The sequence below is a fragment of the Manihot esculenta genome, chromosome 1, assembly GCF_001659605.2.
Source record: "Manihot esculenta cultivar AM560-2 chromosome 1, M.esculenta_v8, whole genome shotgun sequence".
NCBI lineage: Eukaryota > Viridiplantae > Streptophyta > Magnoliopsida > Malpighiales > Euphorbiaceae > Manihot > Manihot esculenta.
In genome coordinates this window covers 39,575,350-39,594,934 of record NC_035161.2, presented here as the reverse complement: position 1 = coordinate 39,594,934, position 19,585 = coordinate 39,575,350, and the positions used below count along the sequence as shown (strand labels likewise).

Genomic DNA, 19,585 nt, shown 5'->3' with positions numbered 1-19,585 from the left:
CCAAATATAAGAGGTGAAGTGATAAAGAGTGCTTACGATAGCCACAACAGTATCGGGAGAGGAGTGGTGGCTAAATAGCAAAATCGTGTCTAAATTTAAATGCATGAGGAGACGAGAAAAAAGAATATGCCAATGGACTTTAAAATCATATTAATTCATGATATTTCTTATTTAAAATTGATTAATTATTTGAATATTTTTATTTTAGATTAATTGTAGAAAATTTTAATTTTGAGAAATGTTAACCAAACTTGAAAAAATTGAGATATTAATTTTATTATTTAAAAATTGAGAAATGTGCAAAAATATGCTTATAATTAAAACTTCTTGGTAAATAGGAATTAGCCGTGGCCATGCGTAGAAAAGAAAGCTAAACTCCACAGTTGAAAATCGAAAGCAACCTGGCAGCCAACAGCACAGGCTTTGCCACCCTCTGCTGTATTGGATGTTAAAATGTACGAAGAAATTAAATAAAAATAGATGATCTCATGAACTGTCCAATTGATTGTATAAGCCTTTTAAGCAAGTTGACTTTTTCTCTGCCACATATCCAAATACCATATATTGAGTCATACAATAATCTCTTACAATTTCATATATAGAAATTTTTCCAACTATTCGGGTCTACACCATTTTTCATGTGCCACTACTCTAAAAAATATCCTAAAAAAAAAAAAAAATCAAACAAGTTGCATTATTCAATTCTTGGGCATGTGCTTTGTGACCTAAACAACTCATCAGGTCATCATTTTGCCCATCAACCTAATTCTTAATGTATTACCTAAATTTATATTCAATGCATTGCCTTCTTTCTTTCTTTTATTTCTTTGTTTTCTTTTGTTTTCTTTCCCACCAAACAAAATATTAGAAAAATAAAGTCCACTCTACTACTACTCCCGTCCCGTATATTACACTATATACAGTTGGGGCAGCATCAAGTGCCCATGTGTGTGCATATGATGTACTGGATCAAATCTAAATAATTATAGTGCTTTTGTGAATGGTGAGGGTTTAGAAACGACACGAAAGTTAAGAACTTTTATATTAATGGGAATTGCATAATAATGGCGTTATCATAGTCAAAGGGGGGAAGAAGACCTTCCATCGGTTACCCAAAGTGGGGCTCACAAATCCTATCTGGTAATCATAATAACCCATCTCTTAAAGCTACCCAAGAGAATGACTACACGCGCCGCCTTGCTCGCCCTCTGTCCCTCATCTTATTGCACGGGATCGGGATAGATCAGGGATCACAGAGGATATTCGAATTTAAAAATAAAATTTTAAATTATTAATTAAAAATGAAAATTGAACAGATTTCATTTTTGTTTATATAGCAGTAATCGGATTTCTGATGGCGTGTTGAGATAATAATTTATAATAAAATTTAATTGAGTTTAGAATTGACTCAGCTATTTAAAATCAATAATGGAGTTTGGATTCAGGAAGATGATTCTTTAACGGATACTCTTTTGTTTCTGTCAGTGACCAAATGGGTCTACTGGTGTGAGAGCTCACAACAGCAAACCAACGGTCCAGATTCTCTCCCCAAAATGTCAGCATTGCAAACACACTACGCTTAATACCCAATTTAACAATAATTATTTAAATTTTAAATTAGCACATAATATAAAATTTTATTATTAATTTATAATAGGATTTAAATAAAATTTATCTGAACCAATCATTTTCCTTCTGGTAAAGAAAATTGGAATCATATTGCCCTCATAAAATTCTCCTATGTAATTATCATCTAAAGCACAATATATGGCTGCAAAACAAAACAAAACATTTATAAAAGTAGTGAACATCCTAAAGTGAGACTTCACACAAATAAAGGAAATCCATTAACCTTATTATATTACTAACTTTAATTAAAAGAGCTTAGCAAATTAAGAGCATCACTTTCTCATCAAAATCTATCTTATATACAAACCCTTCTATGTTCTTCTCTCAAATTCATTAATTCCCACGAAACCTAAGAAGTTAATTAGAGTTTATGGCCTGAGAATAGAATTGACAATCAATGTAATACTATATAAAAAAAAACAAAAGTTTCACGGATGTTGGATGGTAAATATACTCTATAAAAATGGGCTAAATTGACAATGTCAATGTTTAGTTAGGAACCTAAGAAGAAGGGATGGTGACCCAAAACTAAATTAATTAATAATTTTGTTGGTATTAAGAAAGTCAGCAGATGCGGCGATAAAAAATTATCTTAGCGAATGGGCAAGGCTAGCTAGTTTAATTTCTATCTGTCATACACTGCGCTTTTGATGTTCTCTTTTACAATATATACTATATTCTTTCTTCCTTTCTTATTGTATGCGCACGCATTAGCATTAATCTTTTTTTTTTTTTTTTTTAAAAAAAAAGACAAAGCAAAATAATATAAGAAAAGCGTATGGAACTTCTCATTTTCAAGGCATCAACCTTCTTGATATAATCAAATTGGTCTGATTAGCCAATTAAGTTGACGGATTGATGGGCTCTGGAGATGCAGGAGCATAGTGCTGATGAAAAACGATTCATTGGTTAAAAGACATACTCTTCTTGTCGTAGAATTATTGAGTAGTATTGGGGTGGAAATCATGTGTTTGCAACTCCATGACAAGAGACCTCCCCAATGGAAAAAGCGCTATTGATTTGGAATAATATTATACTTATCCTTTGCTTTTTTCACAAGAAAACTATATAGTGTATGTTAACTTTGGACCCTTCCTTCCTCAATACTTGTAAAAATTAATACCATTTAACCTTTTTCTTTTCATGCTTAATTTTTGAGGTTGTATTTTTTATCCTTTTCTGAAACTCTTTCCATAGTATGAATGATTGATGAAAATAATAAATTTAAAAAAAAAAAAAAAAATAACCCACTAAGCCCCACGTCTGGATCAGAAAGTATACAAAGGAGAAGAAGAACCATGAAAGTCTACATCCATAAACAGGCTAAGGATTTTTTATTTTTATTTATATTTAAAAAAAAAAAAAAAAGTAAACATACTTGAGAGTTTCATTGGAATGATTTTGTCTAGCACACGACTTTATTCTTGTTCATAATTGAAAATTGTGAGGCAAAGACAAAACCACATGTCCAAAAAGCTAATAGATCTATCATTTTCAATCACTCATTGACTTAATGGTAGGCCCTTTGATTACTGAAACAGCTTTACATTAGTTTCTTTCAACAGCATCCCCATTTCACAGATTTAACTTATTATGCCCTAGTGCATTTCCTTTATCTTCTTGTCATTATTTTGATGCATGCACTAGATGAACCCTCCCTCCTTGTTTTCCTTTCTTTCATCGACTGTAACAATCTTGATTGTAATAAACCCAGAAACTATACTAGGTAATTTTGCAGATGTCGTAACAGGTTGGCAATGAAACCCTAGTTAAATATAAAGTGATTAGAAAATGTAGCTAGGTTAACGTTAAACTATGTAGTATTATTTTTTATAGTTGGCGAATGTGGCGTCGAGTGCAGAGTGGGTTTGTAATTTTATATGTTAAAGATTGATCGTCCTCGTTTCTTTACAGGTATTGTGGTCGCTCTATTTAAGGCTTTTGCTAGCTGCCATCATTAGTTTTTTATTTTATTAGCTATCAACTTGATCAACTTAACTAATAGATTATGTATATTTATATAATTGGTTGAGGCTAATTGGTTTGATGAAGGATCTAATTGATCTTTTCAAGAAATGGCATATTTAAAATTCTTCAAACACCACGAAAAGTTGAAAAAAAAAAAAAAAAAAAGAGGAGATAATAATTATAATGAAAGAGGAGATGAACAATAATTGATTGTTTCATATAAAATTTTATTGTTTTTTTTTTATAATATAATTATATTTTTTATAATATATATCTAAAAAATAAATCTAAATTTACTGAAAAACTGAATATTAAAATATATTATTTTTAAACCTATTTTTATAGTTACAAAATATCAGGTACGGAGCTACGTGGGCCGATGAGCATACAAATTATTTAGAGTATTTAAATAGTTTTACATATAGTAAAAATTTTATTATTAGGTTTCTATATATTTAAAATAAATTTATTAATTAATTTTTATTTAAAAAATTATTCGATTAAAATATTTTATATTTTATAAAATTAAATTTTTTAATCTTTCTATTAAATAAGTCATTATCCACCTTTAATATTATTTAATTTTAATTATTTATTTTATTTCGTCCCTCTCATTTTCTAATTTTCCAATTTAAAAAAAATTATTTTTTATTTTTAAAATTTTAATCCAATACTTAAATTTTTTTTAAAAAATTATTCATTCATTGCTTAATTTATTAAGAAGTAATTATCTCACTTAATTATTTTCTAATCTATTTATATAATTAAAATTATTTGTTAAACTATCTAAATTTTAGAGAAATAAATTTTAAATTGTTATAAATAAAAGTTTTTTATGATTAATTTTTATTAATTAATAAGTTTTATGGACTATTTAAATTTAAAAAATAATTTAAAAATATAAATTTGTTTCTTACTTTACCTTTGTCGGAGGAAATTTGGTAACGTGGAAAAGTAAGGTGGTGGCACTGTCTAGTGCTGAAGCAGAATTCAGGGGAATAGCAAAAGGACTAGCAGAACTCCTATGGATCATAAAGTTGATGTTTGAACTTGGATTCCCATCAAAGGATGCAGCTGAACTCCGTTGTGACAACAAGGCGGCAATAAGCATATCTGAAAATCCAGTTCAGCATGATCGAATAAAACATGTTGAAATAGACCGACATTTCATCAAAGAAAAGTTGGATAGTGGTCTAATATCTTTACCGTTTGTTCGATCAGAGGATTAATGGGCGGACATCCTAACCAAAGCAGTAGCTGGACGAATATTCCATGAGGTTTTGGGCAAGTTGGGTATGCTAGATCCACATGACCCAACTTGAGGGGGAGTGTTGGAAAGAATTCTCGGCCATGATTGTAAATCAATCAGTGATCCTCTATCATGATTGTAATCAATCAGTGATCAAATCTTACCATGTTTAGCATAGCATGATTCTAGGATATAATTGAGAGCACAATCAAAGGTCTAATTGTTCATATTATGTATTATATAAACTCTGTAACTTACTACACAAGAGGTAAGAAAATAAAAACAGTTTTCTTCCTATAATCTCAAGAAAATTTAATGGATAATAGATTAGATAATTTAAATTTAAAAATATTTAAATATAAATAAGTGTTATTTTTTTTATAGATAATAGATTAGACTATTTAAATATAGAAAAATGAAATGAAAATATTATTTTTATAACTAATGGATTAGATAATTTAATTTTTAAAAAAAATTATAATAAATATTATATTAAATTATTTTGTTACTTTTAACCATATTATTTTTTTATGAGTTTAAAAGATTTTTTTTATAATAAATATTATTAAAAATTAATTTTATAATAGAACGAGAGATAAGAGATTTATTGTTGATTTATATCGAAAATTTATTGTTGATTTATATCGAAAGAAAATATATGCGTAAACATTAAAAATGAGGTTGTTATTAATATATTTTAATTAATAAAAAATTAAATAAATTATAATTTAATTATAATATGTTATTATTTTTTATAAATTTTTTGAATATATAATTATTTTATATATTTTATTTTTATTTAACATTTATTAAAATCGGATCTCTAGACAAATTTTCTAGATCCGTGGTTGCAAAATATATAGTATGATTAAGAATTTATTACTAACAAAATTTGTTAATATAATATTGTGTAAAAAAGTAAATACTAAATTATATTATTAAAATAAATTAACAAACAATACGTACTCTACGTGCGAGCAAAACTAATTCTAAAGACTGAAGGTAATAATTGCTGATTAGGTGCCGGACGCCAGTTGCCTGCAGATTTGAGTAGAATTTTGATAAATTTAAATTCAATTAAAAAATAAATTTAAAAATTTAAATTTAAATTTTATTCGAGTTTCATTTATAAACTCGAACTCAATTCGAACTCAATTTATAAAATAAATATTAAATTCGAGTTTATTTTGAACTCAATTAATAATAAGCTCATTTATCACATTAACGAATTAATTCAAACTTCACTAAAAACCTTTAAATTTGATCTCATTTATATTTAAATTTATGCTCGATTAAATTATAAATAAACTCAATATAATTTAAATTTATTTAAATTATAAATAAATTTAAATTAAAAATAAAATTTAAATTATAAAATGATTAAAAAAATTTTAAATTAAATTTTTTATTTAATTAAATTTCTTCAAATCAAAACTAATGAAAAAAATATAAAAAGGTTATTCTGCTGAGAAATCACAATCTTCATATCTTTTTAACTTTCAACGTGAAATTGGTGTTAGCGAATGAGTCTGCTCACGAGCTTGTTCGTGAGTTTACTCACAAACTTGAAAACGAGCCAAGCTTGCGAGGCTAAACGAGTCAAGTACTGCTAACTTCGAGCTCGGCTCATTTATTAAACGAGTTTAAAAAGTGAGTTCGAACTTGATTTTTTTAGAAAACGAGTCGAATTCGACGAGTTTTAAAACGAGTCAAGTTCGAGAGTCTAAACGAATCAAATACTGTTAAACTCGAAATCAACTCTTTTATTAAACGAGATTAAAAAATAAACTCAAATTCGACTTGTTTAGAAAACAAGTCGAATCTGATCGAAAGCCGAATTTTAAATAGTTCACGAACAGTTTGATTCGTTTACGCCGCTACTAATCAGCCTCTACCTTTGAGAAACACAAAAAGAGAACAGAAGCTCAATCTCCGCAGGATGTTTTTTTTTTTTTCTTTTGAAAGGATAACATTTTATTAGTCTAGCAGGAGGAAAACGGCGATCCTTAACAAGCAAGCGTATTTTCCATTTTTAAAAAGTCAAGGGAAGGAAGGAGAAGTCCATCAAACCTATAATTTTATTTGCCGACTTTCAGACTGGTGGGCCAAATCCACTATCTCATCTGTAGCCTCAGCGGTGGTCTGAGCTCCATTTCTAGGTATCTTGGTTTAATCTTTGATTCCAGCTCTCCATCGCGCAGCAGCGTATTAAAGGCAATAAGATACTTGCCGTAAGTTACAAAAATAGGCCGTCGCAGAAAATAACCATCGTGATGTTCTACAGCAATGGCTTAAAGACGTGAACCAATAATCGGGCACCAATATCCTTTGAGGGAAATTGTTATATGCAGACAAGTGTACATATACACGATGAATAAATAAATGATAAAATTTAATTATGGTATCATGTGTCCATAATCATAAGAACATTATTGCTTTATTGATCTATTACTTCTTTCCTGACCAAATGTTCCTTGAAGATAGGGAGCTTTCTCCAACAAATCTTGTTTCAGTCAGGAAGTAGAGGTTAATAAAGGCTACAATTGCATGATCGATACAAGAAATGCCTGTATCTCATGTCCAACAGATTCACAATAAAAAAGACCGAGAAATATGTCGAATCGCAGTACAACAGTTTAATTCAACAGACTACAAATGAACTGCCCATCTGATACAGTAATCTTCTCTGCTTTGACAACTGCATCTAAAGGGAGAGGAACGAAACTTCGAGAGGGACCATAAAAATGGGGGAAGCTATTGCTACCATCTACAACTTCATATATTAATCCATCCCCAAGCTGCCAAAAATACACAAGTTAAAAGGGAGCTCATGTTTCACCAGGTAACTGAAATTATGAAACTTAAACATTATTGGTTAGATATGTGTATTGCCAATCAAGTAACTTCTGCATCATTGCTAAATAACTTCCTATTTAAATCTAGTTGTTGTGAGGGCTTTTGAGCTTTCTAATGATCGTTATTCCCAAGCATAATTAATCTTTAGAAAGGTTTAAACTTTCAAGTGCCCAAACAGTCTAAGTTCACTTAATATTCAATTTCAAAAGCTAAATTTCAGGGGAATCCCTAATGAATTTAGAATCACAAAATATATACCTTCTTAGCATCAATTTGAAGCAAATACAACTCCAAATTAGTATTCAAGAAGAAGTTGTGCAATGTTGACTTAACCTGCAAAGACAATACCAAAGAATGGTATTACTATTAGCGCCAGCCTTTTCACAAGATACTTGAAAGCATAAGAATTAACGCACAACATCATCTTCGAATAAAAGCCCTATCACGAAATGACCAATTGCATATTGTGAGAAATCGAACTTCTCGTATTCAGCGGTCATAAACAACGAAACGGGGGGACTATAGTTTCTCAGAAGGAAATACCCAATTCGAAGTAATTGACGAAGAACAAAAAGAAGAAGAAGAGAACTACGAATGGAAATAGAAGGGACCTGGTTGAGCTTGCTGAGGTGGATAAAGCCGGACGATTTGTCAAGATCTCCACCAAAAATAGCTCCATCTTTCTGCAAGCTTTCCCACTCCTCAGCTGTACTAATCCTGTAAACGTACTCTTCGCCTTCGCTTCTACTCGCTTCCTCTTTTGAAGCCATGTCCTCGGCTTTGTGACCGCGCCGCTGCCTACCTACTGTCCACCGCAACCACCAAAATCTCCAACCACTGCCCACAGGTAAATAAATTTTTAATAATAAGAAAAGAAAGAAGTTCAAACTACTGTTGAAAGGGGTTGGGCTAGAAGCCCAGTAAGTCACGCCCAACTGTTTAAAACGTGGGAATGGGATTCCACGCGTCATTTGAAAAAATTCCCAAATAGAAAGGCAGCGTTATTTACGAGGCACTGCTCGTCCTTGCTGCTCCTCTACTCTCTGCTCTCTACTCCAAAAAGCACCCAAATTTCCTTTTACATTTTTTGAAATTCACCTGAAAATGGCCACCACGGCGACACCAGGCTTTCTCATTCCTCACCACTATCATCTCAGCAAACAACTTCCTCCTTTTGATTCCACCTTCTTTCGTCCCAAGATTAGAGATTCTCGATTATCTCACTTCATCCCGACTATAAAGCAAGTAAGAACCGTGCCAGTCGTTCCTGTAGTTAGAGCTCAAAGCTTTCCTGGTATAGCTTTTCTTTCCCTCGAAAAGCAATTTTGTTTGTCTCTAATATCAATGCAGGTTGAGCAATAACACGAGTTAGTTGGTTATGTCGAATACTTAATGCATTTTGTTTTTTATTGTTCGTAGACTACATTCCCGATGCTAAATTCTACAAAGTGGAAGCGATTCTCAGGTGTTGTAAATTCATCAATTATCGTTTTTTTATACATCAGTGTTATATGTGATCTTTATGCTCTTGCTTTAAGACGAGGTTTTTGAGTTCATCATCTCTAATTCTGTTTCCATCTTTCCACTTTGCTGCCGGATTTGGGAGGTAATAGGCCCTGGCGAGTCTCTCAAGTTTCCTCGGTAAGAGCTAGTGAACTATTTTCCTGGTTTGTGCGTCTTTTCAATGCAACGGACAGGTTCTTAAATTTCATTCAGTATTTGGATTTTCCTATGCATGCAGGAAACCTTTTGGATTTGCTAGTTACTTCACCATCTTATCATTCGTGATCTTTAGCTACAGTTGTTATGCATTTTAGAACTTTAATGTGGCAACTTTTATTTGCAAAATTTTGTCAAAAGAGTATACTAGCATATCTGAACAGCACGAGAGGATTCATCACAAGCAGTATTTAACGGTTTTTACTAAAAATCCTTAATGGTTTTTATGGATGTGGTTGAAAATTGCTGGTTTAAGAGCATAGATCAAAGGGGTGACGTGGTAATTTCTCTGTTAGTGTATCTTTGATCATTTTTGCTGGTTAAGGTCCTTTGTCTTAATGTATGCTAGGTTATCAGTGGATTGCTTCATTTAGTCATCATTTGACCTATACACATGCACACATGCTTTCTATTTGGTGAATTTCTGAAGGTGTCATATTCATTAAACACCCAAATTGCATAATGTTAATAATAATTTTTATTCCTGTTTATAAAAAAATGAAGGCTTTGCTAAAAATTGGTATCCGAGGAGTTACTGTTTCTGATGTTCGAGGCTTTGGAGCTCAAGGTGGTTTAGCAGAGAGGCAAGGCGGTAAGCTGTTAACCACTAGAACTGCAAAAACTTTATTGTTTTTAGGATAGATGTTCCTTGAAAATCTGATGACCTGATTATTGTATTTGTCGTGAATTACTTTCCTATCTGTTTATGTTTGACATACCAGTGTCTTTTCTGTTAGTCATATTTAAATGATTTCAATGATTCATGTATTGATTAACCATACGTTTCCATTGGTAATTATTTGTTATGTTGTTGTAGGCTCTGAATTTTCTGAAGACAAGTTTGTTGCTAAAGTTAAGATGGAGATTGTGGTAAGCAAAGAGCAGGTATATTAGGAACAGTCCAAGTGGTAACTCTTTCTGTGGGAACATCAGTACAAATGTTTGACTTGCTGTCTTTTTGTTTTTAATCGTATTGTTCGTATGGATGCACGCGCATAAATGCAAAAGACGTTTTTTAAAAGAAAAAAAAAACACATCTCTTGCCAAAATAATATTCATCAAATGCCTCATATTATCTTAGGTTGAGGCCGTGATACAAAAGATAATTGAAGAGGCAAGGACTGGAGAAATTGGAGATGGCAAGGTTTTCGGTAAGATTAAAAATTCATTTCTTATTAATTTATTTATTTTAAGGAGTAGTTTACATGATCCTTTAATTACTTCTCATCTTAAAGCTCAGATATATAGTGAACATCAACAGTATTCTTTTTTGGAGAAAAATATCTGGATAATTGTTATCTGCTCTCATCTTAGCAGTTTGTTTATGGGCAGCACTCTTAAATATGAAGAGAACCATTTTTTTTATTTACTTAGGTTTCAAGGGAATCAGTTAACAGGTTTCAGTTTTAGATGATTGATTGAAACTGTGGCTTTCCAAAAAGAAAAAAAAGCTATACTTCTCCCAGCAACTTTTCTTAAAACCTCTCTCTCTCTCTCTGCATGCGTGTATGTGATGTCATGTAGAACCAACCAGAAACATTGAAAATGGAAGAGAAATGAATCTCAAATTATCTATTTTTTGTCAATTGTTGATATTGATTATAATAAGCTCTATAGAAAAATACCTAAATCACATAGGTATTTATATACTAATATTTCTACTACAAATAGGATGGGGAATACCAAAATAAGAAAATACTAAATCAATCTAAGTAGAAATATGAAATCAACACTAGCTAGGAAAAGACTATACCTAATGGAAATCTTTGAATTTTCCTAAATAATGATAGAAGTCCTTAGCAATAGAAATACTAATTCCTAATTAAATTTCCAAAATATTAGAAACCTAAATTCTACTCCCTCTGTCCCAAAAAGATAGGCATGTTTAGTTCTGTCACATGGATTAAGAAAATATAGTTAATAGGGTTAAAGGCAATAAATTTTATTTTGGCTTTCCTAATATATCATCCACCCATGTTATTTCATTACTAATTTAATTTTGAAATGGATAACCCCTAAGATAAACCAGCAGATCAGGCCCATCCACGTATTCAACCTTATATAAGCCCATATACTTTAAAAGGGTCCATGTACATGACCTCATTTTATTGGTGGTATTCTCAGAACAACATACGAAAATATGTGGAAAGCTTCCTGAGTAAGGGGAGGATGGAAATCTGTCAAGCATGGCTGTTTCCTTTGTTTAAGTGGGCTTAGCATTATATAGTCGACTGCCCACCATAAATGCTAGTATGAATGAAGCACATTCACTGTCACTAGCTGTATTGATGTCAGGAAAAAGGAAAAATAACACTGTAGCAGAGGGGGGGGGGGAAGAGAATAAAAGAGTAGAGAGCACTGGGAAAAGGGTTCACCTTCACCAACCATAAGAAAAACCTAGACTTCTTGAAACAAGAACTCCCTCAGTTATTACATATACCCAAAAACCTAGCCAACTGCGGTTAACTGTCACCCATCATCGATCCCAGAGTCATACAACATACACCTGGTACTCACTACCTCAGAATCCGTAAAGCGAATAGAGGTATGAGGAAGGAAACTAATCAATAAATTATTATCTAAAAGGGTAGTGGCCTATAATTTGGGATGGATAAAAAAGGAAAGCAAGCATATCTTTATGAGTCAGCAGGAGTATAATTTTTATAATGAAAATTAAATCAAATTATTTTAAATTTAGTCCTCCTTTGATTGCATAGTTGCATTGTATTCTCCCTCGGTTGCTTAATGGAATTCTGCATTTCCTATGCAGGCAAAATTGTATTAACTTGAACTATCTAATATTTCTATTTGTTTATAGGTTCGCTCTAGTCATAAGTAACTGCTAGAGTTGCAGCTTAGATAGGAGAGGGTGCCAGTAGACGTTTTCTTTGCCCATGGTTTCTTTTATTGTGCCATGAACTATGAGAAATGGCTAATTGGTGACACATTATACCATGAGCAGTTGGACTATAGAAACATCGGTCAATATTAGGTACTCTGGTTGGAAAATGCAGCTGCATCATAAAATAAGATTCTGATGAACCTCATGGAGGCTTCTATGCACTTGTCTACTTTACAGTCACCATCAATAGTAATATTGCCATGTAAAATGTGATGCTAAGTTAGCAATTTTCGACTAAGTTGTATAGACATCTCCTAATAGCAAAGGCCAAACAATTATGACTATACCTTCTGCATCATAGTTAATTTAGTCATATCTTTTGTAGTTATGCTACCAAAATCTACGTAAATCTTAAAATTATTAGACAGCTATGTCATTGAATAATTAGATAGCTCAGATATATCATCAAACGTCTAATATCATTTCCTTGGTCATGCAGTGGTGCCTGTTTCAGATGTAATAAGAGTTCGCACTGGTAATTTCATGCACTTTTTATCAGTAAAGAATTAAGTTTACCATTTAATTAATGACTGGAAATTTTGAAGGCATGTACCTGGGTAACGGCTTTACGTGTATGCAATTTTCAGGTGAGCGTGGGGAGCAGGCTGAAAGGATGACTGGAGGGCGATCTGATATGACTTCTGCTTGAGTGGTTTGAATGCAATAGCCAAGCAAGATTAGCATAATGTCTTTTGAGAAAGCTTCTCTAATGAAGCACAACCCTTGTCCATTCTGTTTGCTCGAGTTTTTATATACATTGTCCTTTGATGGAAAAAAAAAAAAAAAAAAAAAAAGTAAAAAGAAAGCTTATTTTGTACCCAATGCATGCTAGAAAAGTAGGAATGATAACGAGCAAAAGTCGGCAAATATGTTTCCATTTTGTAGCTTTCAATTAAGCTATTGTCCTCTTGGTGAAAAGACTGGAGACTAATAAGAAGAAAATACAGAAAGAATACTGGAGTCACTGCTGTTTACCTCATAGAAATGATGGGCTGTAGAAGAGGCTTAGGTTTCATTTGAATCGGACAATGTTCAGATGCGGCAGGGTTTATTCTCCAGTCAAGTCTGTGAGTATAAGGCTTATATTTGATGGAATAGGGAGTGGTTGTCAAGCGGTATTGTATTATACCAACGTGCAAGATTTGTGTCCTCTTATGTAGGTGTCGATCGGAATTTGGAAGCATCTGAGTGTTACATCTTAAATTTTTTATTTTGACTTGAAAATTTAGAATTTAAAATATATATATATATAGGACTGTTACAGTGCTCCATTTGTTCCCTCCATGCAGTTTAGCAAATCGTTCTCTCCATGCTGTTTGCGTTGCTAAGGTTGAGGGATGATCTCGGTTTTTGCTATTTTGTTGAGGCAGCCGCATCTCTGGCTGTGGTTTTCTGGGATATTAGACAGAAATTTTTTTCTGGATATTAAATCTCGTTAATTCATTTATGCGCGTCACTAATTAAGAGAGTCATAATTAGTCTTGCAGTTTACTAGCCATATATATATAGTTAATAAAATATTAAGTTAATAAAATATTAATTTTTAAAGTTAAAATGTAGATGAGCATTTAATAAAAAAAATATTAGGTAGATGGTCTCAATGTGTTTACTGCAGAGGGTTCATTCATGGGAGGGTCTCGAAGAAAGACATTCCACAACAATAGCGTTGACGTAAGGTTTGCTGGTTTTTCAGATGTGCTTCTATTCAGCAAGGTCTTTTCTTTTGTGTCTGTTCGAGGCCTTGCGCCTTATCTTGTGGTCTTTAATGCAAGATTTGTGTTTTTTTTTTCTTTTTCTTTTTCTTTTTTTCAAGTTATTCTTTATGTGAGTGTGCCTATAGAATTTAAATTTATTTTATTTTTATATTTTCATGGCTTTTAGGAAAATAGAAACTCTACATCCCATTTTATTTTTTGTTCGTCTCAAAGTATAAATTATTCTTATTTTTATATATTAATTAATTTATTATTTTTCATTATATCTTATTTAATATGTAATTTATTCATTTTAAAAATAATTTACCTGTAATTTAGTAATATGAATAAAGAGCAAAAAGACTATAAAATATTTACTTTAACTAAATTAATTATATTTTTTAATTTATATAAAAAAATAATTTTAGAGGTCTACAATTAAGACCCACAATAGGCTTAGGGTCCAAGTTTATAAAGATTAAAACTAAAGAAGCACATAACCTAAAGAAATCCTAAAAACTCTAATGATCAATGCAATTGCCACAAAGAAAACCGACAACATCATAAAGGTTGAGAGAAAATCTTACCCTACGATAGCCATGTCAATCATAAAAGTTTATTGAAGCACAGGATTTGAGAGGGATGATGAAGCTAATATAAAGAATTGTCTCCTTTAAACTACAATCGAACAATTCTCACAAGGTCAAGGAGCACACAACCAACTCATAAAGAGCTGAAGTGGGAGCACTGTGATCTTCGATGATTTTTTAGCGATTCAACACGTCTTTTGAAATATACTGTATGAATTATCACTGAATTACTTAGCGCTTAATAAAAAAATAAGGAAATGATAGAGTTAATTGAGTCTTCCTCTTACAAAAATCACAACCACCAAATATAAAATTTAAGAGATTTCACTATTAAACGTTAATGTATATCAAAATAAAAATTTACTATATACGTTCAATCTAATAGTAGAGAGGGTAAATTCATAATCGGAGGTAAATGAAGAAAAAAGATAAATTAATTTTAATTAGGAGAAAAATTATATAGAAAAAGTATTTAAGTTATTAAATGAGTATTTATATAAAACAATTACAGATCTATACGGAGGGAGTCAAAAAATAGAGCGTATTGCCTAAAGGCATTGTTTAATGACAAAGAAGCCCTCCAAATTACGAAGTCTAAATGAATATTATTATTGTCTCGGGATTGGAAAATCCCTATCCGTAAATTGGAAACGAAGCTCCTTTCCCCCAAACAGGTTACAATGCCCAAGTCCTCCCTTGCAGGCCAAACGTCCAGGTCGTCATCTCCCAAGTTCTACCAACGTAACCTGACCAATAAAAAACGAAGTACCCTGACCAACGTAACCCGACCAATCAAAAGTTAGTCTACACGATTTGTGGTTAAAATCAAACCAAAAATTTATATTTATTTGATATTTCTTTTAAGGTCTAAATCATAATTAAAATATTTACATTTATTGGCAAATAAATTGTACGATATTTATGCTATAAAATTATTTTAAAAATTAAACTTGAATTGAAATATTAAAACTCGACTTAAATTAAAATTTGAATCCAACGGCGCGTTTTACAGTTGAAACATCGAATCTCAAATCTGGCCATTTGTCCTATAAATACCATCTCTCTCTTATAGTTATAGGGAGTAAATATTGCCGTGGAGGACAGCTCTTCGTTCTAATTTGTTCTCATTTTGTTTGTGCGGAGGTAGATCCCGCATTTGCTCTTGGCTCTTTTCTCAGGCAAGTGTTTTCGCGATCCCAATTTCTCTCATTTGCTTTCCTTTTTTTTTTTACCCCTTCAATCTGATCTCCTGCATTGTACGTCTAATTCTGGCTTGTTTTTCTTAATTCTATTTGTTAATTGTTTCTGTTGTCATTTCTTCTGATCTTAAGATTTCCAGCGGGATTTTGTTTTCTGATGATTTCATTTTGATAATTGTATACACTTTTTGTGGATCTCTGCGATCCTCGCTTTATCATTTGTTTCCATGATCGAAATCATTTCATGATACCTTAGATTTACACATCTACGATTCAATATATGAGCTTCGGTGCTTGATCTACCTATAAATGACGCCCAATGCAACTTCGAAGCTATCATTCTGAACGAATTAAATAGATTCCCCTCGGTTCCTTACTTGCAGACAGGATGCATCAGGTTCATTAGTGATATGAATCATTCTGTTTATAAGATTTTGAATCGTGGTCTGAACAACAATTTCAATTGTCCCTGGAGACAAATTCATTAAATTGGTTCTGTTTGTGGATGTAACTTCGCGCATTCTTTGACGGTCTCTGTCTTTTTGTATATTCTTAATTATTTTGCCTTGGTAGTCTTACCTTTGTTGGATTGAAATTGGGTGGAGGATTGATGATTTGACATTTTTAAATTGTTTGGATCAGCAGACGTGAAACAATGGGGCTGTCTTTCACTAAGCTGTTCAGCCGACTCTTTGCTAAGAAAGAGATGCGTATTCTGATGGTGGGTCTTGATGCTGCTGGTAAGACCACCATCCTCTATAAACTCAAGCTCGGAGAAATTGTCACAACCATCCCTACCATTGGTAAGTCTGATATGTTACAAGTATTTTAACATCTCTGTGTAATAGAAGTAGAAGGGATTTGGTGGATTGTTTTCACATTTGACCCGCATGGCGCTTTTTTGTTTCTCCTTCGAAGGGTAATGTTTGTGTTGAAATGTTCACAGCATGTTAGCTTTTGGGCCTTCATATGTATGTTTATGCTGCCACCATCTGTTAATAAGTAGAAACATTAGCGCACAAGATCCTAGTTTCTATTTTAGTAGGATTATATTTGTTTTTTGGAGTTTCCTCTGTTCCTCCGAGACTTATGCCGCCAATTATGAATTGAACTATTTTTTCCCATATAAATCTTGTTTCGACTTAAATTTGATATATTTGGATCAGGATTTAATGTGGAGACTGTGGAGTACAAGAATATTAGCTTCACTGTGTGGGATGTTGGTGGTCAGGACAAGGTTTGTATTCTATCATTGACCACATTGCCTAAGTTGTTTGAGTTCTATGTCGCTTCAAGGACATAATTGGCATTTTAGAAATGCCATATGACTCCCTCTGTTAATCTTCACCAATGGTAATTTGTACTAATAATGTTTAGGGATGGTCTAGTGATTTAGTCGATGTTCTCCATCAGCACTTAACATAATCATAAGCCATATATCAAAGATCACACTCCTTTTTTCCATTTGATTGGCAAGGAAAAGACTTTGGCGAACATTTTGAGGGATTTTGTATTTTGCTGACAGTGTAGTGTGATGTATGCACGGCCTCTTCACTTAACAATGTCAATGGCTGTATCCAATTAAGTCTTGCTGTAGCTATATTCATATATCATTAAAGAAAGGGTTCTATTTAATTGTTTCCACCTATTTTTGGTTCTTTAGATTCGGCCTTTGTGGAGACATTACTTCCAAAACACACAAGGGCTTATCTTTGTGGTTGATAGCAATGACAGAGATCGTGTGGTTGAAGCTAGGGATGAGCTGCACAGGATGTTGAATGAGGTATCAAAAAGCCTTATAATTTCTTGAGCAAAAATGAGTGAACTGTTCATGGAACTATGAAATGTTGCAATTAAGCCAGGACATCCTATTAGAATTTGACTTGTTACTTCTGCATGGTTTTCCCTTGTTCTGAATACTACTTCTTTTACTGTCAGGATGAGCTGAGAGATGCTGTACTGCTTGTATTTGCAAACAAGCAAGATCTTCCAAATGCAATGAATGCTGCTGAAATAACTGATAAGCTTGGCCTTAACTCTCTCCGACAACGCCACTGGTGAGTTAAGCAAAAAGCCAAAATCCTTGTCCTCTGACGAAACACCCTCATACGAATTTCTTATTGTATGTTGTGCACTGCAGGTACATCCAGAGCACATGTGCCACCTCTGGTGAAGGGCTATACGAGGGTCTGGACTGGCTCTCGAACAATATTGCAAATAAGGTAGAAACTCTGTGATGCTTTGTCATAATGAATAACATTTGCTTAGCCAATTCAAGATGATTGACTATTTTGTTTTTACTTAAATTATGTTAATCACTGCAGGCATAAATGGCTCAATTCTTGAGTTTTGGATTGCAACAATTGCTCGAATACACATTTGGTAGTGCCCCTTTTGTTCCGGTTTCTTTTTTCCTTAGTACCACCTTTAGCGGTTGTACCTGTTTAACCGTGTTTGTTATCCCTTCTGCAGACATTGTAATTTGTTTCTTGTAGCTTCAGAATAATTCAGAAATTTCCGTTGTTCTTGTCAGCTTAGCAGCATTTATTTGCTTTTTGTTTTTTGGATTTTTTTCACGCCATTCGAGATTTCGAGACTTTTCTCTTGGCTTCCTGTTGAGGCTTTTCTTTATGAGAAGTCAAATATATATTGAATTTTTTTATTATTTTATATAAATTTAACATGTGCTTTAGACAAATAAATGTTATGTTAAATTAAAATGTGTTGCATTATGACACTTATGCTATTCCATTCTGTCATATAAAAATAAGTTTATAGTTATTTTTATATGAATTAAGAAAATTTAATTAATATAGATAAAAAAATAAATTTTATGTAGTCTTTTATAATATATTATTCATTATTTTGCTCCATTACTAAATTATTATTTAAACTTCTCTAAAAACTACTGTTTTAGAAGGAAAATTTCTATAATTTCATATAAATAAAAAATAAATTAAATTAATCTTAAAAAATGAATCTATTTTTATAATATACAATGAATATAATTTAAGAAAACTATAGCTTAAATGCTTAATAATGAAATTTCTAGGCGAATTGACATATGAGATAGAGTGGACGGAATAACTTTTTCTGAAAAAAAAAAGGTTAATGTATTATTACTTTGTTCAAAATAAAATAATAATTACTATGTTACAAAAATCTATCAAATTTTATAAAAACATATATTTTATTTTTTTAAAAGTAAATATACTTTTTTGTTATCAATTATATTAAAAAATATTATATTAACGAAAAAATGATGATAATTCAAAAAGTATATAAACATAATTTTTAAAAAGTTTAGTTAAAATTCAAAATCTATAATATTTATATTTATTCTATATATTTACAAATTATATATATTCAACAAAATTAACTCTTTAGAATGTAAGTATAAAATATTTTTGTAAATAATAAAACACAATGCTATATTTAATTAATAATAATGCTATCAAAAATAGAATTTTATTTTATTAATTTATAAAAATATATTTATCTAATTGAAAAATCAATTGTTGTTAATTTAATATATTTTCCATAAAATAATTATTTTAAAAAAATAATTACAATTTTATATAAATTTATAATATAAAATATACAATTTTCTGTAAAGCTTCACTTATTTACCTAACGAAATAAGCTTACTTTATTTTATAACAAGAAATCATTAAAAAAATCCAATAAAAAGCATATTTCTATCCAATTTTTATAAGTGATTAATATTTTAATTAATAAAATAGAAAAATTATTATTTACTTTTTATATTGCGAAAAAAC

General features: G+C 31.5%; 2 protein-coding genes and 1 non-coding gene across 5 annotated transcripts; 2 read left to right on the top strand and 1 right to left on the bottom strand.

The window, feature by feature from the left end:
* Positions 1–7,221: 7,221 nt before the first annotated feature.
* Positions 7,222–13,419, bottom strand: LOC122725188. 2 transcript variants are annotated; one of them, XM_043962198.1, is made up of 5 exons: positions 13,299–13,419; positions 12,877–13,085; positions 8,314–8,539; positions 7,961–8,035; positions 7,222–7,644 (listed from the first exon to the last, which is right to left on the bottom strand). In XM_043962198.1, the coding sequence occupies exons 2-5, from the start codon at positions 13,005–13,007 to the stop codon at positions 7,483–7,485; spliced, it is 594 nt and encodes a 197-aa protein (XP_043818133.1). In that variant the 5' UTR covers positions 13,008–13,085; positions 13,299–13,419; the 3' UTR covers positions 7,222–7,482. The 2 variants fall into 2 exon arrangements, with proteins under 2 accessions (XP_043818133.1, XP_043818128.1); XM_043962193.1 differs by having other exon boundaries at positions 12,877–13,367.
* Positions 8,802–10,292, top strand: LOC110613518. Its single transcript, XR_006352663.1, has 5 exons — positions 8,802–8,996; positions 9,122–9,167; positions 9,316–9,399; positions 9,926–10,013; positions 10,239–10,292. It is a non-coding gene; the product is annotated as an uncharacterized LOC110613518 (transcript).
* A 2,213-nt stretch (positions 13,420–15,632) lies between the features above and the next one.
* LOC110618366 (ADP-ribosylation factor 2) lies at positions 15,633–18,338 on the top strand. Of its 2 annotated transcripts, none has more exons than XM_021761511.2 (7): positions 15,633–15,785; positions 16,452–16,609; positions 16,973–17,043; positions 17,470–17,589; positions 17,745–17,863; positions 17,947–18,028; positions 18,131–18,338. In XM_021761511.2, exons 2-7 carry the CDS (start codon positions 16,462–16,464, stop codon positions 18,134–18,136), a joined length of 546 nt encoding a protein of 181 aa, XP_021617203.1. In that variant the 5' UTR covers positions 15,633–15,785; positions 16,452–16,461; the 3' UTR covers positions 18,137–18,338. The 2 variants fall into 2 exon arrangements, with proteins under 2 accessions (XP_021617203.1, XP_021617205.1); XM_021761513.2 differs by having other exon boundaries at positions 15,648–15,785; positions 16,449–16,609.
* Positions 18,339–19,585: the final 1,247 nt, after the last annotated feature.